Raw genomic sequence first — 25,451 nt, forward strand, 5'->3', positions numbered from 1 at the left:
CTCTAAAATTCAATCAATTTATTGATATAATTTTAGACCCATTTATTAAATCAGAATGTAGTTGAATTTTGGTTTAAAAAATTATAATGCAAATAATATAAGAAACGCCATCATTAAACAAAATAACCCCATCGCCTCAGAAATTGTAAACCCTAAAATTGCATAAGTAAATAATTGGTTACCTATGTCCCCGTGCTGACTGTTGAGACTGGTATATAGTATATAGATTGAAAAGACCACTGCAAAATAGCACCAGCCTACATATTGTTATGTCCATATATAGTAGCACACCTTTCTATTAGATATGAATACCATGCCTGCTGTAATGTTGTTTACTCCAATGGGTTTGCGACTGCTAAAAGATGTATTACTATATGTATAGTCACCCAGCATGTGCCATTTAAATAGCTAAGGTTAAGCATCTACTGTAGGTATTCTCATGGTTGGGAATTACATAGCAGTTGAGAAAATGAAATAACAGAGAGGCAAGGGTCATTGCTTGGATTAAGAGCAATTTGTTATTGGCCATTGCTCTTAATATGGATTTTTGTGGCAAACTATGCACTTAAAGGTCCTGTAATAGTAGTAGTGGCGATTCTAGACCTGACCTACAGGTTGGGGGTGGCAAGTAGGGAACAGCATGACTATTTTTGTAATATAGTAGAATTTCAGGGGGGAGGGGTGCTGCAGGATTTTTGCAATTTGAAAGCTTGAAAAAGCAGTCTAAAATTATATCTTATGCTAAAAACATGAAAAAAAGATGCTAAAAATAATAATTCCAACCTATACCGCAACTTTTCCCCATGATTTTGTAAGTTATTTTTCAGTGCATGCCCCTCTTAGAATTGCCTATGATACAGCTGTAACTCCTTAAATGGATATAACAGTACCCCTTGCAATTGCACAAAATTTTTTTTTCTCAGTTGACTTGTGTTAATCACTGCTACTTCCTTTACTTGCTGACTTAAATAGTTTACATGTCTGCCGGAAGGAAACTTACTATTAATTTTTAACTTTACGTAAATTTCAATAAGGTAGCTACCCTACTGTCAGGAGCAGAATGAGATAATTACAACAGTTAATTTTAAGAACCCATTTTAAATCTATTAATTAGCTACTATTATTTTTTTTTACAGTTACACACCTCAATCTGTTTTTAAAAAAGCTGAACTATAGATAGAGCTCACAGCTTGTCAGCAATTAACAACTGTCCTACCAGCTGGTAGTAACGTGAAATTCTTTAAAGGACATTGCCAGCTGTCCCTGAATGACCAAGAACATAGGCTGACTGCAGTAACCTGTTGCTAGGATGTTGACATTTTCTGCCACCCTTTTTGTGCCCAAGATATTTTTTATGGCCACTGGGTGGCTGCATGAAGTTTCCTTTCCTTAGTATTAACATAACTCTGTCTGGTTTCAGTGAACTAGCTGAGTGGAAATGGCTATACTTAAATTTATTTGGAGCCATACACTACAGATTAGATGCCATTTCATTAAATTTTTGGTTGTTATTGAATTATGGTGGCCACCCAGACCCAATTCATCACTTAACTTCTTCCAATGGTTGGTCTAAGACACTTGCTAAGGTTATTGCCATGGCTTGATGCAGACCCCTCTGGCTTCACTGAGACAGTGCCATTCCAGAAATTGGATACCCATCCTCCTTTGACACTGTCCCAGTGGTTGGACACTTTTCCTGTTAGGTATGTCACAGACATTAGAACTTTATTTCACTGAATTTGTTAGCCCTTCATGGTCAAGCTAATTCTACTTTACTAATGAACCCTATCTCTTGGGCCAATATTATATATTTTTTGGCTATAGTAGCTAGCTTTAGAGTTAACAAATTCTATTATGCTAAATATTGGGTGATCCTAAGGCTACAGCATAAGTTGCTGCCGATCTTCATTGCTGGACACTGTAAAGACCAGTTATATACTAACATTCTTGTGGCTAGACCATGAAACTCCTTAACACCCTTAAAATGACCATGTCGCATATAGTAATAGCTGGAAACTGGTGAACTTATTTACCCCTTAGACAGAGTACCAGCAGTGGGTGAACGCTTGTCTGCAACTTGCCACCTCCCACTTACCAACAGACCACGTAGTGCCACAGAATGCCACCATTACCAGTCCCTAGTGCCTTATATGCAAAAATTGACATGGCTAAATTCCTGAACAATTATACTGTTCCTTACTATCCTTAAATAATGCAGCATGCACCAATCTTTGGTAACAGTATTGGACCAGTTTCTGCTATACTCTTTAGAGCACAACGTTACCATGGCTGGACATATCTCACCTTATGCATTACTACTAGGCACTTCTCATGCTGTAAGACAACACATCTATAATAGACTGTGCTGAAATAGTTATCTCCTGGATGTTCCACCGAAATCTCCCTAAATTCTGAAAAAACTTACAGTTAGAGCTTAGTGGTATTGTATTTTGCTCCCGCTATCCTGTATTGAGAAATACCCCAGTATCCAGTATTTCACGGTATTCTGGTAATCAATTACTATAGTTTTAATCAAACTGGTAAAGTTTATTTGTTAAAAGAGAAACAGTCTGTAGTTGTTATCCAAAGAGCTGGATATTTACCACAAGTAAAAGTTACTTATTGCCAACAGGTTATAAATGTATTTTACTGTTAGGCAGAACTTGTGGTTACCACCAAACCATCCACATAATTATAACTTAATTAAATGCCAAAGACACGATGTCTGGCTTCCCTCATAGCAAAATACCCCTAAATGACATTCATGCCAATAGTACAGTAAATTTGACAGTGAATAACCGGCTTGGTGATAATACCGTGTGTATTGTCATCTCTAGTTGAAGTGGACTGCATGCATAACTATGGATGCCAGTCCGTCACTGCTCCTAAATCCCACAGTGGCACCTATGACTGGAAGCCCCCCCCCCCCTTTTTGTGGCTACATGTTGGTACATTATTGCATATAACTAATTATGAGTGTGTACTATAAAGCATAATTGAAAGATCCTGTGGTAGCTGGATGCTGGTCTAGTATTTCTGAGCCACTAATTCTGTGGCTGAACACTAAGTTAGTCCACCCCAGTAATAGTCACCACAGTGACTGACTGGACGCTGGTCCAGTATTGCTATTACATACAAATTCTGAGGTTGGTTATACAGCTACATAATGTCACCTCTGTGTGATACAGTTATTAGTGCAACATATAGTGTTTGGAATCAGGTATGCTGTGTTACACATATAGCTAAGTATGCTCCAATACATGAGTTACAAAGGTACAGCTCCATTTGATGAACAGCAAGACCCAGAAAAGTTGTATCCATTTTCATCTTGCCTGGCTATAACCACATGTCTTCCTAAACACCGTTCATGGTACCCCCATGAGCAACTATTGCACCTGACCTATGGAATCCATACATTAATTTGTATGCATAACTAGACCTCACCATGTCAGTTGTATCATCATCCAAACTAATCATTCCACAAGATTGACAATAGTCATCCAATGATTCTAAATAAACAAACATTATAATGTATGTGACACATCATAACTCATCGGTACAATACAACAGACGATGAAAAGAAATTTGCTGGTTCACCAAGAAATCCATCTATTCATCAAGAAGGTTATTTAAGCTAATATAGATACATTTTACCACAACATGAACAAACACGTACATGTTTACTTAATGGTACAAATGACACAATGTGATGATGTATATCGAACTGATTGCTGAAGCAATTAATAGGTGCATAATTATAATAGTTTTTGAGGGAAGCCATTACATGGTGCTAGCTACCACAAATCAACACCTTCCGCTGTCAGCAAAGACACATAAAGGAGGACTCAAGTAGGTCCATGGTGTTCTCATTATACATACTACTGCAGTATGCCAAATTAAGGTATATACCAAGCAACGTTGAACAGTGAAGACATCAAGCCCATAGCAGGGGGTCTGTTCCAGGTAGTTGTAAAGCTGAGTACCGTGTGCAAAATACACACATGGTCTTACTAGGGGGTCTGGAGGCATGCCCCTACAGATTCCTTCTGAGATCACTTACTGACTGCTCTATTAGAACAAATGACTGTTCTATTAGAGTGTCGTAATCTTTTTTGCAAACTAATATATCAGAAAATTGATAGGTTGGTTCCATAAATTGATAGGTCGATGGAGACCACAAAGGTTTGGTCTCTTGCAAAAATATCAGCTAAAATCCAGCCTGACTTGTCCTTCACAACTTGGCATTATTACAAACTTGGGAACCGGACTACTTGTTCAGTACAGAATATTGGTATCACCCATCTCCACAAAATAAATTATGACTAGTGGCTATAAATTTTTGTGATGTTTGAGAATATGATAGCACACATAATTCACTACACTTCCATATCTCTGCTAGTATTTTCTTGTAGTCTACATGTCCATTTTCAGTTGAATGCACACGCTCTACTATGTCATAAAATTTCTCAACTGTTGCAACTAAATGATGGTCATTCTCATTCTGTTATTACAAAATTTTGTGAAGGGCAGGGACAAAGTTTCTTACCCTTTGTTTGTTCCCACTTCAGCTCTGGGTAGTTTAACAAAACAAACTTCATATCAAAACATGCTATTGGGATTTGTAAAGTCAAAATGGCAAAAATGGCAAAATCAAATTTACAGCCAGTAATCATTTTATCAGCAATATTGTACATTACCAGTGTCCTTTGTTTGTTTTCTGCCCTTAGATCATGAAATGGACTGATTAAACACTGATTTTTTCAAAGGTCTCAGGATGGATGGAACACTTTTTCAATTTCTCCAATACAAACTCCATACATTTTACATCATTTTGTATATTTAATAATTGCAAGCACTAGACACGATCAAATACCATAAAACTTGATATCATTCAACTCCTTATGAATTGCTCTGAACAAAATTCGTAATCGCCATGGTGACGGCGTGATGCCGCGATTTATTTAGAACGCGAAATTCGTGATTTGCTCTCCAATGGATTTTGTATTGCGTAAGTTGCTACTTACCATCGTTTGTTGTAAATTTGCAAGCTGTAAACACTTTAGCTTCGAATAAATTTTGTTACCATCGGATAGAGGAGTGTTATTCGTGTGTAATGGCGGCCGAACAATTTTGATACCGCCTTCAGAACCAGAGTTATGATGAATAATGTAACTTAAAACTAACTTACCTCCATAGGCTGCTGTACATTGATTTTACGCATAATAATATTTACGGAAAATTGTAATGTATGGGTTAATTTGACACGAGTTTTGATATGTTCTTTGTTGTAGTAATGAAAGGCATGGCTAATTAGAGCATAACTTCTTTCCACTCCATTCAAAACGGTCTGATATCAAACATGATCTTCTGCACCTTCTCCGTTACTGTTTTGTTTTGCTTTTTGGAGGTGTGATTGGGACCAAGATATTTTCCTCTACAGAACCTTTCGAATAGCCGGCTCTCTGTGACCCTCTTTTTACGTACCTCACAAACTCATAGTGAAATTCACACCTCGCATACACTGCCACGAGGAAATCTCGTGATCCAACACTTGGAATGACAGAATCTCGGCAACCGATACAACAGGCTGTACGTGTCGCATCTCGCCTTGCCATATGGCAGCGTGACACCTGCGCAATTTTTTAAATTGTTGCGCATTTTATGAATTCACAAAATGCGCAGCGAAATTTATAAACTGCGCAAATTCACAGATTGGGCCTAACAGTTCATTGACCTTTAGCTTTGACCGCGGTCGTAGATCGTAGTGCAGTGTATATTGGAGTGACACCCCCTTGGAAATACTGTACACCAAAATCAATTTATATAACTCATGAAAACTGTATATTACTGCAAACTCACCTGAAACCAAAGTTAAAACAGCTGTCAAACTGTCATCTAGCACCATAAGCGGCGGAAAGGGGGGGCTAGGGGGCTAAAGGTTTAGTCCCCCTCAGAATGATATCACAACGAAATTATCTTTCTTGGAGTGGGGCTGAAAAAAGATCGAGATACTCTAATAGAGCAGTCACTCTAATAAAGTAGTCAGTGTGTAGCGAGCTATGTAAGGATTTTTATGTTGTTTATCAGCTAGAAATGGTAGCTGCTGAGGTGGAAAGCTCTTGTCAGTTGGTTGTGACCTTTAATATATATATTTTTGGTCTCACCTTACCAAACTATAGAAATAAGTCTGGGTTAGCCCAGCCCCCCTCATATCAACTACTTCTTCCGCCGCTGTCTAGCACTGACCTTCGTACGTAGTAAGCGCCTCTAAAAATAATTATCGTATTGCTAGTGTTGAGACTTTCATAGCCTTTTAAACAGATTTTAAGACATCACTACCATCTGCAAAGGTCGTAATGACAAAAATCAACCTACTAAACCTAAGGAGTGGTCATAGCTACTTGAAATCACAGCAGAGTCTGCTCTCCCCACCACCTGCAACTTAGCCTGTTTAATTTGTGCCCCTCCCCTTGCCAGTCCTGGATCCGCCCCTGTAGACCCCTGTACTTATGTAGTATTGTCTTAAATAAGACGCCTCTCAACATCATCTGCGCTAATATTTTTTGTTTAGTGGTTTTTAAAATCGCTGTAGAACGTTTCACACTTTTTATCCACTCATTACACGAAAAATCCGAAGATAATCCGTATTCCTATGCGCACACCTGACTCGGGAACGCCTACAAAAATTAACCTCTAAACAATAGTGTAGACTAGCTACCATCTAACTATCCTAGGTATAGAAAAAGAAGGGTTGAGAAGCCACACTATTATAAACAGCGAAAACATTAGCCTATACCATGATGCTGTAGTGTAGATGTTTCTAGAACATTTGTGGTGTGTGATGTAATTACCTAATTACGTTAACGTTACACAATATTACGTTACGTTACACGAGTTCGATTAATTACGGGGGAGTCCCTGGGAATTTTGTCATTCATGCCATAAATCAGCATCGCAAGCAAATTTAACCACACAACCGAATCTGAGTGTTTATCTTGAAGTTCAGTCGACGGGTACAATAAAGTTCTCCTAATCTCTATAGCTAACTAACAACGAACAGGACGCCGGTACCCAGTTTGTTCCAGGCGAGGTTCCGGCTAGTGCTGACTGAAGCGAGGACTGAAGCGAGAACAGAAGTCTTCGAAGGCATTTAGAAGTTGTGAGAGGTGGTGTGACACCAGTAAAATGGGCCGATTAAGTGAATTTGTACTAATTTTTTCGACTTTTATTGCTGCCCTTGAGATACATAGAGCCTTAGCTGGGTGAGTTGAATAACTGAGTTTCAGTTAAAACTGTAACTACTGGATTAGGTCACTCCCTCTGTTTCCCGTGCAGGAATAGTTGCATGCGGGCGGGCGGTCCATTTCAAGTGGTAGGAATACGTTGGATTCAGCTATGATAGCACATGAGCTGACTTCGAAGCCTACCGGAGATCGATTTTTCCCCGGATTGTAATAATAGAGCTTTTGGAGCTGACAGTAAACAGATGTGGACGGGCAACGGGACCTTAAAGCCATTCATGCATGCATATGTAGTACGACCCTTTCCAAGTGAATTAGTGAAGCCCATCAGTAGCTATGTATACTACTTATATTACACAACCATTGATCTTGCTCATGCATTGTTCTTTCGGACCGCAAAATACACAGTAAAAACAAAGTAGTGCACGTCACTACTAATTAGTAGCGACGTTCACTACTTTGTTTTTACTGTATGTTCTTAGCTGGCACAGTAGGTACAGCATGGAATGGCATACTAAGTTTTGACATATCTATGCAGTACAATAGTAGCATAGTCCTGACCATTGGCAATGGCAACCAACCATTTCTCTGGTAATACTTAAAACTAGCTAATTTACTATGTGGTGATTGTGCTCTTCAATGGTCACCGCTAACAAGCATACAACAATTATCTGAAACAATGGTCTTACTCATCATTAACTTGTCCAGCTGTTGGGACTTTGTAAAACACGGGATACGGAATAATGGAATAAGCTAAATTCAGATTATGCAAATATTTATATACCTACTCCATAGTAATTAGTTGCCTTGTAGCAGCTTTACATGGCATGCCATGGCAATGGATAAACAGCAGTTGGACAAGCATTAATAGGATGAGCACACATCGAATCATCCTAAAACGATTTACCTTCAATAAACTTACTTACCTACACTCCTTGGTTCAAACCTGGTGTGCTCATCCTATTTAATGGTCGCCTATCCATCGCCATAGAGTGCCATGTAAAGCTGTTACAAGGTAAACAAAGTATAATTACTATAGGGTATATAACTATTTGCATAATCTGCAGAAGGTAAGTTTTGCTTATTCCATTATTCCGCTATTCTGTATTCCGCATTTTACAAAGTCCCGTATTAATTGACTAGTGCATTTTATTTGTTTCTGTACACCTGGAATGTAGTGATGTACTGTACTATGCTAGTGTATGTATACTTACAGTTCTTTTTGTAAGGACCTTAGTCTAGCAGTTTGGGCAATGGAAACTTTGCAATATTAAAATTCATGACATGTAGATTTTTGCTTGTTGGTTGCGAGGTTTGTAATGCCTGTAAAACACAACAGCTTGCTCAATATTAAATTGACAGTATTCCAAGCCATGCAAGTGCTAATTTTACATTCGAATGCTAATTTACATCCAATGTAAAATATGTTCATGGCATAATAACTTGTTTTTTTGTTGTGTTTTATTGCATCACACCACAAAATGGCGAACTTGTAGTGATTGTCAAACAGATAGTAGATGGTACTACTATAATATTATACTGTTTTACTCATAAGGTGTCTCCTGTACTGAAAAGAACTGCTCTATAGAGCGGTAACACCTGACATCACAGTCGTTACATGATCACTTCTGCGGGGCAGAAAATGTATGCATGCCATTGGAGCATGAGTTTACTTTGCCTCAGATTTGCTGAGACTGTCTTTCTAAATGAAACCTCATCATCAGGAGTAGGGAAGCCCTTAAGAGAGTAGTATAACAGATATGTAAGTAGTACAGGTTAGTTTGATCTGTGCTGGGAGAGTTACAGCTGATAATTGGCAAAAAAGCATGGGTACAAGGACTTTAACACTTTTACATGTAAAAATACTGTAGAAGAGTCCCACAACGTCTATATCGACAAAACGGCATACAATGGTTCATTAATGTTCATTCTTTCTTATTGAAGTGTTGTTTAGTGACAATGGCTTTCTCGGGTTGAGCCTGAAACAGCCGTTTTATCCTTTTAACCTCAGTAAAACCAACCAAGTGACATTTTTCATCATCTTTCCTAACTTCTGTTCTATGTCCTGAGTAAGTTTCATGCTGAATGAATCACCAGAAACCGAGTTATATCTGGACCCTGCCATTGAATTTGCCCCATTTCTTGCCCAGTGGAAGTTGCAGTTACGCATTTGTGACGTAAACGTTATCCCTCTATATAAAGTTTTGTTCTGTGCAATCGCAAACAGTTGTATCAGCCAGGCCCTAGCAACTGTTGTTAGGATTGTATCACTGACAACACCTTGTAGTAAACAAGCCTGTTCAGTTAATCAACAGTCTACAATGGCCATTGTTGTGGCTACATTTCTGAATTACCATCGAGCATTTAGGCTGTTTACAATCTTCTACTTGGCTTAAATAACCTGCCTATCCATGTAATTTCACAACAAAATGATCCCAATTTGTTGTAGCAGGCTGTAAGAAAGTTAGAATTATTGCTCACTACCCAACCAGAATCTCCAGTATAATTTTGTAAAGCTGTGTTATACACCTGTGTGGCTTAAGCACTTGTATGGCTTGGACCATTACCTTTTTAATACCTGGATCATCTGCTTGTTTCCCAACACAACTGACACATGTTTCTTCACTGAACAGCTTGTGCATTATTAATGGCAGCTGGCCATGGATCAGTTGTTTCCCAATATAGCACATGTTTCTTCACTGAACATTGCTGAGCATGCAGCTGCACATTGCATCCATACCTACAGTACAGCTCACAGGTAACATCGCGAGTATACACATGTGAGTAATGCTTGTATCTTCTCGCATAATCATTTTTTTTTGCAATGCACTGCTGTACAAGACCTGTGGAACATCGCGTGGATAAGCACTAGCCACAAGAGAAACTCGCTTTACATGAGAATGTTCGCCACTGAGTTTAGTAACTTCATACAATACTTAAGTCACATAAACATTTGTGACCAGATCTGCCAGAATCTCCTATGTTTGTGCAAGCCTCCGGTAGCTACAGTAGCTATAATTTTACAGCCAGTAGAATGCAATGTTCACAGGATGCAATGGGTGGAATGTTTACAAAATCAAAAATTCTGTAAATGTGACCAGGCCGGCATGTGGGCACAAACTACACCCTATCACTCGACAGGTAATATCTCACTACTGGAACAGAATATTTGCATTCTGTAACTTGCATCATAAAGCCAATTAAATGCTTACACAGTGCGGAAAAGAGCATTGCCATAGCGAAATGGTACAAAACGTTATGAGTGATGAAAGTTTGAAAAAGTAGGCAAAAATCATGTGCCCACATGCCCTATTTTCACAGGCCCAGTCACAACTTTTTAAGCACCTGTTTCACAATGAAGTAAAGTGATAATACCAAGAACATTGGTAGAATCGAATTGTGATCCCCAATGCAAGAGGAGTTCCAAAATCTTTGTTTTACATCAGTACTACTAAGGAGATGGAAGATATGTGACCGGGCCTGCAACAATAGGGCATGTGGGCACAAACTACATCCCATCACTCTACAGGGAATATCTCAGTATTGGAAACGTATATTTCCATTCTGTAACTTGCATCATGATGCCCATTACCTGCTTACTAAGAGCTGAAACTTGCAGTGCCATAGCATAATGGTAAAAAAGTTATGAGTGATGAAACCTTGAAAAAGTAGGCAATAATCATGTGCCCACATGCCCTATTTTTGCAGGCCCAGTCACATATGTGCCTTGCGTTAGATGAATGGTGCTTTATTTATCATATTTTCACCTTTACCGGTTTGCCCTGGTTGTAGGAAAGGCCTGGAAGACAAAACGTACCCAGAAATGGATTGACTTGTTCATGGACATTCTGATAGTCCAACGTGTATCTTGGTAGAGGACTGCATTCGTAAGTTATGATCATTTTATAAAGTGCCTGTATAGTTTATTGTCACTACACAAATCAATTTTTTTCTGTTGCCACTTTGTAGTGCTGTAACTTTGAAATTTCTTGGCTTCTAGAACTGAAGCTTCGGTTGACCATTAGGTGATTCCTGTTATATCTCATCTTGTGTGATGCTCTAGAGTGAAGTTTGCTATAATGGAGTAGCCTTGCTGTATCCATGCAGGTCACTCGAGTGCACCTCACACGCATCATGCTTGCACATGCGACGTTACCTGTGACCTGTACTGTATATAAAATCATCACACTAAGTATCCAGGAAACATGCCTATTTGAGACTAAATCCTTTGTGAACAATTATAAAATGATTAATAAATTTGTGCTAGCAATTTAGTGTCACAAATTTGCCATTATTGCGTGGTTTTATATTTTTGCACATAAATTAATGTTGTCTGTGAGAAAAACTCACTATATGGTATACATGAGACAGAAGGTCAGTCTGAAATGTCTTCTTAAATTATACAACTGTTTGACATACAGGTGTATTACACTGTATTTTGTGTTGATTTCTTGATATATCCAGTTTCAAAATATGCATGTTGTGTTGGTATATACTATAGATATTGCAGTGTACAAAAAAGCAAAGTAAGGTATAAGCCATTGTATACTACTCGGTACAAAACAACTTCTTACAGTTGTGGATGGTTCATATTTAAATGGAACAGATGTTACAAGTTAGTATTAATTGCATTGTAATTTGCTATAGAGTGTGATGATGTAATTGTTATACACAGAAAAATATCATATCGACAACCCATAACCACCAGTTATCTGGACTATTATTATGACCAAGAGTGCTGCCCTGGTTACAGTGGACTATTCTGTGATGGTAAGTTGATGTGGCAGTCAAAGCTTAAATAAAAGCTACACAACTTAGTAACTGTATTGCAGTCTATAAGGACAAGGCTTCAGCTTATACTTAACATAGGAAATGGACATGTGCATGTGTTGTACGAATAGCAAAAGTATTCATACAGCTGCTATACAAATAGCCACTCAATTATGTATGGTACTTATCTTCACATTGTTTTACTGCCATCCATTGTAACTCAGACTAGTTGTATGAAAGTATGGTTATTGGTGTGAGAGAACTAGGGTTGGAAGGTGTAAAGCCCTCCAATCCTAGCTCACCATCAACTCATCATTCATATATGATTAGTTTAATTAACCCTAGCTAGCTCACCTCAAACTCACCAAAAACTTTTATATACAGACAGTCACTATTTGTAATAGGCAAACATCAATTAACATTTGGTTTCTTCTTCCCTGGTAATAATAGTTCTTGTAAGTTATTCTTGGTTCACATTTATAAGGTACTATTATAAGCAGAAAATTTGACATGGAATTAAATTTTGGTGATTGGGGATTTTCACTGCAATATTCAAATTTAAACCTGCCAAATATCAGCTAGTTAAAGGATTGAAAGTATGGGGAAATCCAAGGGAAAAGCAGTAAACCTACACAGCTTATTCTGATAAAAATCTAGGTAAAATTGGAAGATAGCTAGCTACTAAGCATCATCCCCACTGAGGCATTTCTCTAAACCTATGTTTGTACTCAATGATAACCTCAGTCTTGGGTACAGCTACAATACTCAAAGCTATTGCTTGAGCTGCCATGGCTATTTCTTGGGCCTTTATTATGTAATCACTGAAATTCTTGAATATTTGGTGTGTGCATTAGCATGGGCCCCTGCAAGTAAGAGGAATCATCAAATTTAAATTCATAAGATATACATGTTGTTCAATTTGCCAAATATTTTTCTTGTTAAATCTTCTGCTGTAGAAACTAACATAAGTGGATAACTGGCAGCAGTGTAGTATAGTGGTACTTATCTGGCATCTGGGGTGTCCCAGCCTGCATTCATTTAAAATTTTTTTTGTTAAGCATCCTCTTTTGTCTAAGTTGTATATCTTTTTGCTCATGTGATTAGCTGTGAAATAGGATATAGCAAAATAGTGTTGATCAGCAAGGCTTGAGCAATTGAGCAGGATTATAATAAGTCGATCAGGTCACCATGCAGGGTCACATTTTGTCAAAAGATTATTATTATGGTTGATAATACCAACATTGTAATTGTGGCTATGCAAAAAAATATGTGAGATGAACTTCATCACATTTCTTATACATAATATTGAGGTAAAACCTGTAGTTTTTTTATGTGTGCAGACATACATAGCAAAGCCACTATACAGTATCTGAGCATGTACACCAGCCCTTAAGACCATTGTTATACATGCATCGAGACTAATAATTAAGGCATACTTAAAACGTTGGTTTATACACTGTGTATATACAGAGCCTCAGTGTAACAATGGCTGTCATAATGGAGGCAGATGCATTAGGCCAAATGAATGTAGATGTGCTCAAGGATGGACTGGTAACAACTGCAACAATGGTAAGAACTGAAAACTCATGAACAATAATTTATTATTCATTTTATTGCAGACATTAATGAATGTTCCAACAATATTGATGGCTGTGATCACAAGTGTGACAATACACGAGGGTCCTACACTTGTTCATGCAATGTTGGCTACCAGTTGAGATCTGATCACAGAACGTGTGAAGGTAATTTAGATACACAATGAAACTGAGCTTGCATCATTATGCATATAAACCACTGTAATAATGTAATATCACCAACTTTTAAAGCCAATGGCATGCCTACAGGCTCGTGTAGTTGTGTACTGATGTACAACGTATTATGTCCAGCACTGTCATGTTATCAGTGGATGTTATTGTGTATAGAGAGAGATCGTATGCAAAGAATCAATACACTGCCAGTAAATGTTTTTGTCATATCATTGCTTAAAGGGGGGTTGCTAACTGTCTCTGACAAATTGTATAGTTATAAATTATGTACCGATTACAGATATTGATGAATGTAGCAAAGGAGATCATCATTGTGACCAAATATGTGTGAATGAAATTGGCTCTTATTATTGTTTATGTAATAATGGATATGCATTGTCAGGCGAATATTCCTGCAAAGGTATGAAACAGAGCCTTGATGAGTATGCGTATTATTGCAGTCTCTGTATGTACTTAAGATGTTGATGAATGTCAAACTGATAATGGAGGGTGTACGCAAACATGTAAAAACACTGATGGATCTTATCAGTGTTCCTGTGATAAGGGATATGAGCTGACTGATGATAGACACACTTGTATTGGTAAGAAGAAATGTTGTAGTCAATATTGAACTAAAAACACTGCTTACATGTGTGAACACAAAATGTATATGTGTCAATTTACAGATATTAATGAGTGCACGAGATATCCCAATGGAGGATGTGATCACATTTGTACTAACACTAATGGTAGCTACTACTGTTCTTGTCGTGATGGATATGATCTTAGAAATGATTCCTCCAGTTGTATTGGTATGTGTGATACATTGTGTGTGGCTAATAGTTACTGTTGTGATTCAGATATCAATGAATGTCAAACTGATAATGGAGGATGTGCGCATGCATGCAATAACACTGATGGATCTTATAATTGCTCATGTTGGAATGGATATGAATTAACTAGTGATGATCACAATTGTACTGGTAAGTAACTTGTATAGTGGTGATACCTACATTTTATCAGCTGATGTGATACTGATACTTTGCATAATAGATGAAACACTATTATGCAAAACCCTAAGGGAAATTAAATAAACATCTGGATGTACTATCTCCAGATCCCTAGTGCCAGGTGACAACATGTGGATTGGCTTTGCTGCTTTGTCCCGTTATCTATAGCAGGACCATAATTATCACCTCGATTAGCACACAAACCAGGTATAAAAATGCAATTTCTTATCCAATGAACTACTTACAGTAGCTTTGGCTCCAATTTGCACAAACAAGCAGCAGCGAATAACGCAGTAACTTAGTCTCTGTGTAACAATACCTTGGACATGATGTGAACTGTAGTCCCCTAGGCATTTAAATTTAGCCTTTCATTACACAGTCTATTTTTACCATATAGGGTTAGTACTTACCGACCATGTGATCTGTGAAGGCTTTGTTAAGTTAAAGAGCCAAAGAAGCTTCTAGTCTTAATCCAAGGGACCCACAAGAAACCTGGCCTGAAACATTCTGATGTTGTAAATTGTTGGTAAAAATCTGGACTTATGGAAATCTTGAAATCTCACTTAAAATCATAAAGATTTTGAAATCTTGTCTCAAGTCAATCCCTTGTCTATATCAGTGGAGTGTCATTAGATTTAGTACACTACTGTGGTTGAAAATAATATATTGTCTTCACTTTTGTGCATCAAGAGTTCATTAAGAAACGAGGAAGACCAAGATGAGCAACAAATATCACCGTAACTTTTGAATAAAGTGCTTGTGAAACAGTCCACCTATTCATTTGTTAAACTCATCATGAGAAGCCTAATGGCACCTTGTTGTTAACCTATGAATGAAGTATGCTGCAGTTAAAGTGGTAACAACAAATTTGCACAGCCACACAAGACAACTACAATAACCCTCGGCACCCCAAGGATCAATGACTAATACCTTGCTGGTACTGATACTTTGGTACACAGCCATTAATTAAAAGGGACATCCAGTGTTTTCATTACTGTTTAGTAGAACTAGCACTTTTGCTGATGTCTAATAATACAGCATGTTGGTTTGTGGCCATCATGACAAGCATCAGTTATCAATGTGTCTTGATTCATGGCCTTATTTGTTTTCTCAGAGCTAGCATTATCTATTATACAGTGTTCAAGGAATGGATTACTGTAGAGTCAGCTTGAAAAGTAATTGTACTGTGTATATGTCAGCCAGCTAGTCACATTTGTGTTGCTAGTCTGTCCCAAGAGGATTTGTCTGCATTGAGCAATGCATAGTGTTATCTAGGTGGTTATGTAGTGTTAAAGCTACTTTGCATTGTGTTGCCTTGTGCACATCTGTAGTGTGCGTGTTTGTACAAGAAAGATGGGTTAAAGAATAAAGATTAAAATGGCACATCTAGCATTAGCACGGGATTATGGTGTGATATATATATATATATATATATATATATATATACCACTTTCACTCCTCACTTCAAAGGGAAGAGAAGGTGTATAAGTGGTATAATAGCACTGCTAGCAGTGCTCAGGAATGCAGTAACGAGAATAGGAGGTAGTATATACAAGATATATCCCTCCTAGGAGTGATATAACTTGTATATACTACCTCCTATTCTCATTAATGTATTCCAAGCATTCTCAGAAATCATTTGATTTCTTTGATGAAACTGTGTGATCTCTCCTTTAATTTTATTATTATTATTATTTATTGTTAATCAGCAGGACCCTCCAGGGGTATAATGCTGATGTGCAATTACATGTGTACAATTTCAATTAGTTAATTAACTATATAAGTATGTACAATTACGACAGGTTACTTAATTATATACATATGTACAATTACAATAGTAAACTATAAAAATATATACAATTACGATAAGTTACTTAACTATATACATAAAAGAGGCTAATTTTTGCTTAAATTCATATAGCGACACTTCACAAGATCGATAGTGGGTTTTAGTTTTTGTAAAGTGAGCCAAGGCATAGATCATGGACTTGGGAAAGAAGATAGTTAATTGTTTTACTGAATGAAGAAGGTCACAGGTTAGTTTATATTAAACATGTTACATTCAATAGTAACGTGGGGATGTCCCACAGACACTGGGTGTAGCGCTTAATTGATTTGGCCATTAGTGTTAATAGTATTCACTACTTTAGTTTATTCATGGCTAGTAAAGTAAGTACTTTAGTGTAGTTGAATCGTCTTTACATTGCCGTGGTGCGATGTCACACACGCGCAGTGACTGGGCGTGGTGCTTAATTGCTAGGCCATTATAGCGCTGTAAACATATTCACTGCTTTAGTTTATTCATGGCTAGTATAGTAAGTATTTTATAGTGCACTTAAGCTTCATTATGAGCTGTTCAGCTCGTATTTGGGCTTCCTGTGTTTAATTGCGTACCCACAATCGAAGCGATCTGCATGCTCGTGACGATACACTAACGTTCGGCCTCTCAGCAGTGCCTTGTCGTTGCTCTTATGACGTTACCCACAATCGAAAGTCACATGGTCCCATATAAATACACTCGCAGAGCATTCCTGCAGTTTCCATGTACAGTTGCAGGTGCGCCCTCGTGCTTGTGTGTATATTTCAGGCAAATCACTCGTGCCCATGTTACAACTACTACATATATATATATATATATATATATATATGTATATATTCCTATATAGATATAAATGAATGTGAGAGATCCAATGGAGAATGTGATCACAATTGCACTAACACTATTGGTAGCTACTACTGTTCTTGTCATGATGGATATGATCTTGGAAATGATTCCTTCAGTTGTATTGGTATGTGTGATACATTGTGTGTGGCTAATAGTTACTGTTGTGATTCAGATATCAATGAATGTCAAACTGATAATGGAGGATGTACACAAACATGTGATAACACTGATGGATCTTATCAGTGTTCCTGTTGGGATGGATATGAGTTGACTGATGATTACCACACTTGTGTTGGTGAGTGATAACAGTTACATCCAGAACGTTTAGATATGCAGTATACAATTTTTACCATGATGATTTACAGATGCGATCTTTGCTTTACTAAGTATCATATACATAACTCTTTCAAATTTTGCGTTTTTACTGCATGGTGTAATCCATATTTTGAATATCAATTTTGACATCCATAAACAAAATTACAACTGGAATAGCATTAAAAGTTTCCCTACAGATGTGAAAACTCTTTTTGCAATAACTGTTTAGAACAGAGTTGCCACACCCAATTGTTTCAGGAATAATAGATGGCATGAATTGTTGGATGATTTTTAGCATTAAGATCATAAACTTGGAGGCCCTTCTCAAGCTACAATAAGATAAAATCAGAGATAATATACAAAAAGAGAGGTCACTTACCCTAATAAAGCAGTCACCCAAATTCAACATGACTGCTCTATTAGAGTATCTCTATCATTCTTGTTGAGGCTTAATGCCTACTATTTTATATCAAAGAAAATCCATATAATTTTGCACCATGTTTAAACCAGGCGTGCACCCACAGCTGGCCAAAGGCTGGCTGTAGGTGCGCGCCTGGTTTGCTGAAATTGTTTTCATAAAAGTGTGTGTGTGAGTGTGTGTGTGTGTGTGTGTGTGTGTGTGTGTGTGTGTGTGTGTGTGTGTGTGTGTGTGTGTGTGTGTGTGTGTACCTATCTACATATCTATGTTTGTCCGTACGCACCCACGCAAGCAAAATAATGATAAAAGCAGCTTTTACGTAAGAAGTAAAAGTGAAATGAAGTCTGTATTAAACTTCTGCACAGTCGAACTTTGCTCTGAGGTGGTTTCTTTTCGGTAGACTGAAATATGGGTGTGGCGACTTTCCTCAGACTTTGTAAACTACCTTCCCTTTGAGGTTTTCAGGCATTTAACAACTGAAAAACAATGGTGTAGGCCTTGTACACTACCAGGAATAGCCTATCGCTTCGAGTTGAAAGGGGGGGTATCCCTTATGTACGCGAACGAAAATGAAGAGCAGCTTTGAGGCTTTGTCGAGAGAATTTGTAGGAAAAAGGAAGAACGATAGTCATAGAAGATACTTCTGTGCATAATATGTTAGTAAAAGCAGTTTGTTTTACAAGCGCTTCCTTAGCAATGCATAGCAACGTAATTAAACGAATTATGAAAATTTCATGAATTATGAAAATTTCATGAATTATGAAATACGAGCATTAGCTAATAATATTATTGCACAATCCAAAACTACTCTATTGTAAAATAGTAATTTATAGTTGCATAGTAGCATACTATCTATGATTATTATTCCAGATGAGTTAGCTAGCGCCTGAAGTAGAACAACATCAACTTGTTAGAATCACGAGTAAATATAAATATACCGTATGCGGGAATGATTTTTTGGAATAACACGTAGAAATTTAGTTCTAAATTTTAAAATACAAAATAGGCAATTCATCAAATTAGTGCAAACCAGGACCTATAAGTATTGCACATAGGCAATTGTAAACTGCAGAAGATGTTATGCAGGGGCGGTGGAGCAGGCCAAAGAGTGAGGGGGCCAGGCCAGCTGTAAGTTGAAGACCAAAACAAAAAGGTCACAGCCTGCTGACAATAGCTGCTCTCCACCAATTATATCTCCTTATTTATAACTACACATACATAGCTAAGTAACTTGCTACACTGCTTCTCTGAATACTGTGACTGCTCTATTAGAGTATCCAGATCCTGACTGTTCTATTAGAGTATCTCGATCTTTTCTTGCAAACAGTGTCCCATAAAAGTGGGGGGGGGAGGGCATGGCCCCCCTGGCCCCCCCATCTCCACCGCCTATGTGTTTATGGTAAAATGTTTACCAGAGAATGATAGGAACAATAACAACAATAAAAATATTAATTTTAGACTTTAGTAGGGATCATAGGAAAAATACTGGGAGGTCATCTACACCTGCAGCTATACTAGTGGACATTTAATTCCCACTTCAGTCAAATACAACCTGTTATAGTGTAGTTTGGCCATGAGTAAAGTAGGGATTAAATTGCGACTATAGTATTGCTGCAGGTGTAGGCGACCTCCTTGTTTCATGGCTTTCATTTTGTTATGCCTACTCTATTGCAAAATTTCTGATTTTTCCTATACCATATATGATTTATGACTGGTGAGCCAGTACATACCACATCAAAGAAAAAAATGGCACCAGAATTTGCCACAATTAATTAATGAAAACATAAGTAGCTGTTTTGCTTTGCTTTCAGCTCTGTTTGGCATATCTCTATGAAAGCTAGTGTGACAGGTTCTAGCTGTTAGCAAATTAGGTGCTATTCAATGTATTCATGTACACCATTTAAAAATAATTATTGCTGAGTAAATGTCCCCTTGAGGTTTGATAGTCTCTCTTTTCACATTTAGTTGCCAAACATTTAAAAAATAGCTGCTCATACATTACAGCATGTAGTACTATCATACAGTACGATAGTATGGGACCACAAAGGTAAAACTTAGCCCAAACAAGCTTTCAGATTGACCCAAAACGCTTTCAACAAGTTTCTACGGAATTACATTTAACGGAATTTTCTACTGATGACTGAGTAACTGACTGACTGATGCCTTCAGACAAGCATAACTCGATAACAGCTAAGGCTACGGGCTTGAGTTTTTCACTGTTCGACATTTCTTCTGCCCAAGAGGTGCCTTTTGGCATACCGCAGTACATACAATGCATTCTTCATGGACTTACCAGTAGATCTAGAGAAAAGTGTCAATTTGGTGGTAACACATGATGGTTTCTCTTCGAAACGGAAATCGTCCGTATTTTTCATAGTAGCTATTTTTATTGCAGAGGTGCTTTTCGAACAGTTCTTGATTCTTACTGCTGTGTAATGTGTTGAACATAGCTGACAACAAATCATAATGGATTGGATACTTTACTTTTCAGACGATAATTGATATAGCTGGGGCATGCAGCGCCATTTCAGATGCGGTATGTGTGGGTCCACCAGCAATTATTTACAAAAAATGTTAACAAAGTACACAAAAAATTGGAATTTTCAACTAGAGTAGGGACCATAGCAAATCGATAAAAGTACTGAAACACATTGGAGTAGTCCATGATATTAAATCACAGTAAAACAATAAGAAGTGTTATATCCCTACTGTACTCAAGATACCATAACGGAAATGCACAGTAAGGATAATGCTAGGGACCCGCCTATTGTACTCAAAATTTTACCTACTATGCTATGCTACACTGCTCAAAAATTTTACCTATTATGCTCAAATTATGCTCAAGCTTTATACCTCATTTCCCATGTTTAGCTAATAAATTTGCAGTTATGGGCACATAATAAGTGGCTGAACATCTTTGCTCTTTAAACTGCAAGTGACAGAAAAGATCGATATACTCTAATAGAACAGTCAGCTGCCTGATTGTTCTATTAGAGTTACTGACTGTTTTATTAGAGTATATTGATCTTTTTCTGTGATATTTAGTTTGACCGCGAAGGATTTGTAGTATGGCTCAAGTATTCTTCCTATTATTCTAGCATTATGCTCAATGCTTTCAGGCACCTATTATGCTCATAATTATGCCAGCATAATTGGTGGGTCCCTAGATATAACACTTCTTATTGTTTTACTGCGATTTAATATCATGGACTACTCCAACTTGTTTCGGTACTTTTTATCGATGTGCTATGATCCCTACTCTAGTTGAAAATTCCATATAGTAGGGATTAAAATGATTTGTGTTTCCTGTCATAAACTATCATTCAATATCCAGTAGCTATCTCATCTTTCATTCACGATGACTTGGAAATTTTTGAACATACTTCAGCGTGATCTAACACTCTTTAAATGATGTTTACTAATTTATTTGGTGAATGGCTTGCCTGATGGTTGCACCAGGTACTCAAATCACTGGTATAGTATTCGCAACTGCAAAGAATAGTGCACCAATGTAGCCAGTTTTGGGTGCCTAGCTGTGAGCATTGCTTGGTCACCACATTTGACTTGCTGACTCTTGCCCTCCAAACCCACCCATGATATTAAACATTATTTTAATTTCTGTTTTGATCCAGGAGATTTTGTGCCTGTAGGACTCCTACTTCCACTCCCAGACAGATTATGGTGGGATAGTACAGTGTCCTGTATGCCTGATGTTTAGAATTTAATCAAATGAAAAGGTTTACTTTTACATGTTTTGTTGTAGGGTTACCCAAAGCCTTTAGCTCTTCCTACAGTCTAGTGCTATATAATTCCATAACTACTCACCACAAAGGCTGAAACTTTAATGATCTGATCCAATCCTAGATAATGGTGAGAAAATTAAAATATATACTTCAGAAGTTGTGCGAACAAGTCAGGTTTTTGCTGAGACGGTCTAATAGATCAGTTCTACATGTAACATTGATAGTTACTAGTGTATTTGAACTGGTAAATGTGCTATGTTCTTACAGATGTTAATGAATGTGAGGAATGCAATGGAGGATGTGATCACATTTGCACTAACACTGATGGTAGCTACAACTGTTCTTGTCGTGAAGGATTTGATCTTGAAATCGATGATGTCAGTTGCATTGGTATGTGTTTGATGTATGAATGCTAGTTAGGTATGTAGTAGCTAACATTAGCATCTGTAATTGATACTATTTAAGTAGAACAATGTGTAATTATGTAGTTGTTTAAAGCATTGCTGCAAGTGCTATACGGTTAATAAAGCATGAGGTACAGGTCATACCACAACTGTACCATATGGAAAATTAATTACACCTTTTTGTTTGATGCGGCATGTGCACACACACACTATAATAAGGATTGTTATTTGGAGCTGTAAATGTGGTTTCTTACCACTGTGACCTTGTAGTCAAGTCTAATCTGTTCACGTACTTGTAAATTGGTGACACCCTTTTGACCTTATATATAACAGTATTGTGTTAATCAAACTTAAGTAATATTATGTCCACATACATGTTTATTGTACTACATACGTATGTCACATGTGACTTAGCCTGCAAAAATAGGGCATGTGGGTATGCACTACACCTCATCACATAACTCAGTATTGGAATAGAATATAATTATGCATTCTATAATTTGTATTGCCAAGTAAGTGCTGAAAATTTCAGTTGACCATTCCTTTGGCTATCTAGACAAAGAAAATGTAATAAAACGAAATTTGAAAAATGCATTAACATGTGGGTTTCTTGCAGATCATACATGTACATAGCTTAATGGTATCAAAAGTTGTGATGCAGTGTGAAAAATTAGACAAATTTTATGTGCCCACATGCCCCTATTTTTGCAGGCCTAGCTGCATTATTTATGTAATGTGATCCTGCTAATGGATATGTACGCATCATATTAACTTTGTTACAGATATTGATGAGTGTGCTGATTTCAATGGTGACTGTGAGCACAACTGTACCAACACTAATGGTAGTTATTACTGTACATGTGATGAGGACTACACACTAGATAAGGATGGTCACAACTGTACTGAATCTACTGTGTGTGAGCATTTACACTGCAAAACACTGGGAAGTGTGATTGGAGTTGTGATCATTGCTCTGGCAGGTAAGCATGCAATGGGTATAATTTTGTGATGATTTGTATATGTACAAACCTTTCAGTCACTGTCATTATGATTATAATGATGCTGGTGCTTTGCAAAAGGAAGCAAACTAATGGGTTCATAAGGAACGTTAAATATGTGAAGTTGAATGAGCCAGACTCACTACATGCAGTAATGACAACTAAACCAACTAATAGTTGGGACTACAAGAAACTTGAGGAGAATTGTGAGGACAATAAACTTGCAATAAATAATGATGATAACGATGATGATGATTACAAAAAGAATTCTGATTGAGTATTCACTGTGATTACGATATAATGTACATACACACATACACACATACACAGCATTTTGGCAGCAGCTAGTAGCTATTTGTATGTATTTCATTGTGTTTTATGGATGTTTTGTAGTAGTCTTTTTGCAGTTTGTAGTTTCACTTGCTTACTTGTGTATGAATGTGGTAGGCACTATAGGCATTATTGCATGCATCATCAATGAGAATGAAAATTGCCAAATGAACTTTACATTCCTGTATAAAGTCAAGTCAATCCAGTGTGATGCAGATGAGTGCATAGTTCCCAAATGGTCGTAAAATCTCATAATGCCATGGTAATATACTTAATTATAAGAGCATACACCTCTTCCAATATTATATTGCTATTATTAATAATTATGATAATTGCACTGCATAAAGATGAACTGTATACAGTTCGCTGATGATCCACTGACGTCAACGTCCTGTGTGAGTGGCCACAACCTATATATTCTATTTGCTAAATAATTACTCAACTAACACATTACTATAAACTAATGGGAAAATTTTGAATTTGAGTACCAGTCTGAAGAACTTACGCACTACAGAAAACCAGTCAAGTAGGTAAGGAGTGAATAAGAACCGCCAAGTCGACTCAAGGCAAAAATGTATATTCAATTAACTTGACAACAATGTGACAAAGCACCGCTCTGAAGTTAGATCTTCAGTTATCATGCTTTTGTGTGTAAAATCTCTAGACAAAGAAGACCACCTAATTTTGCATGCACACAAGCATAGAAAGCCAAGTAATTTTAATAGCCAGCTTTTGAGGGAATCCATAACTCATCTTTAGGCAGTTGCTTTGCTTAAACAGGATATGAAGAGGATAAGCCAGTGAAACACTTCCATAGCTGACCATTGTTCATGTGATGAAGGCTATTCACTTGCAATTGATGATGATGGCTACAACTGCACTGAGCATTACCATTGTAAGCGTTTCAGCTGTGGCTTAATGATGAAAATTGTTATTGTAGTCATGGTAGCAGGTGAGGGACAGTCAGGTATGACTAATACACATAATCCATGTAATTATTATACACAAAGCATTAGCCATGTCTTTTGCTGTTGGCACAATAATAATGCTAAAAGGAGACAAAATATGTATTGGATCTACTGAAAATGTTAGATATGTGAAGCAAATTCAAAACATGCAGTGATGATATTGATGACTAAACCAGTTGACATTTGGAACTACAGGAAGCTAGTGAAGGATCCTGAGGGTGATAACACTTGCAACAGGTGATGGTAATGGTAATATGATGATGATAACATAGAACAATGCATTACTGAACGCAAATTTAATCTAATGTTCAGCTTTTATACTACTGCATATGTACATATTACACAAAAAAACATGCAGTAATAGAATTTAATCACTATACCACATTGATGTACTATACATATCTTCATGTTACAGTAGCTTATCCAAATACATAGATATAATTATGTGACCGGATTTGCTTAAGGAGTTTTCCACACACCAATTCATAACTTCAGAATGAGAAAAGCTATTGCCTTGAAATTTGGTTAGTAGTGGGTATACTGTTAGCTACTGAATAGCTAGATGAAGACAATTTCAGGTTTATAGCTATGTGTTTCAAAAACTATTCTAAGGTCTATAGATTTGGATGTGGGTGGAAATCTTTTAGGTCTAAAAGTAGTTTAAAGCAAAAATACGGCTGTCCTTATTAAAGGTTAAAAATTAAAATTTAATTGATAATTATTCTAAAAGGTTGTGCTTATATAAGTATGTATAATGCATGGTGCTCAGTCACTCTGTCTTGCTCAGTCACTCAGTCTTTCGCACTAACCAAGGCACTAATAACTGTTATCCAGGTTCATGAGT

General features: G+C 37.2%; 1 protein-coding gene and 1 long non-coding RNA gene across 2 annotated transcripts; one reads left to right on the plus strand and one right to left on the minus strand.

Moving 5' to 3' along the window:
• Nucleotides 1-3,134: 3,134 nt before the first annotated feature.
• Nucleotides 3,135-5,900, minus strand: LOC136266751 (uncharacterized). The gene is made up of 3 exons (XR_010706262.1): nt 5,860-5,900; nt 3,445-3,509; nt 3,135-3,400 (listed from the first exon to the last, which is right to left on the minus strand). It is a non-coding gene; the product is annotated as an uncharacterized lncRNA (long non-coding RNA).
• Nucleotides 5,901-6,976: 1,076 nt separating this feature from the next.
• On the plus strand, nt 6,977-23,816 carry LOC136266730 (signal peptide, CUB and EGF-like domain-containing protein 1). Its single transcript, XM_066061753.1, has 14 exons — nt 6,977-7,262; nt 11,743-11,856; nt 11,917-12,011; nt 13,482-13,580; nt 13,631-13,753; nt 14,058-14,177; nt 14,236-14,358; nt 14,443-14,568; nt 14,617-14,739; nt 17,433-17,555; nt 17,604-17,726; nt 22,175-22,297; nt 23,094-23,291; nt 23,348-23,816. Exons 1-14 carry the CDS (start codon nt 7,186-7,188, stop codon nt 23,584-23,586), a joined length of 1,806 nt encoding a protein of 601 aa, XP_065917825.1. The 5' UTR covers nt 6,977-7,185; the 3' UTR covers nt 23,587-23,816.
• Nucleotides 23,817-25,451: the final 1,635 nt, after the last annotated feature.

Source organism: Dysidea avara, chromosome 9 (assembly GCF_963678975.1).
Source record: "Dysidea avara chromosome 9, odDysAvar1.4, whole genome shotgun sequence".
NCBI classification, from domain to species: domain Eukaryota; kingdom Metazoa; phylum Porifera; class Demospongiae; order Dictyoceratida; family Dysideidae; genus Dysidea; species Dysidea avara.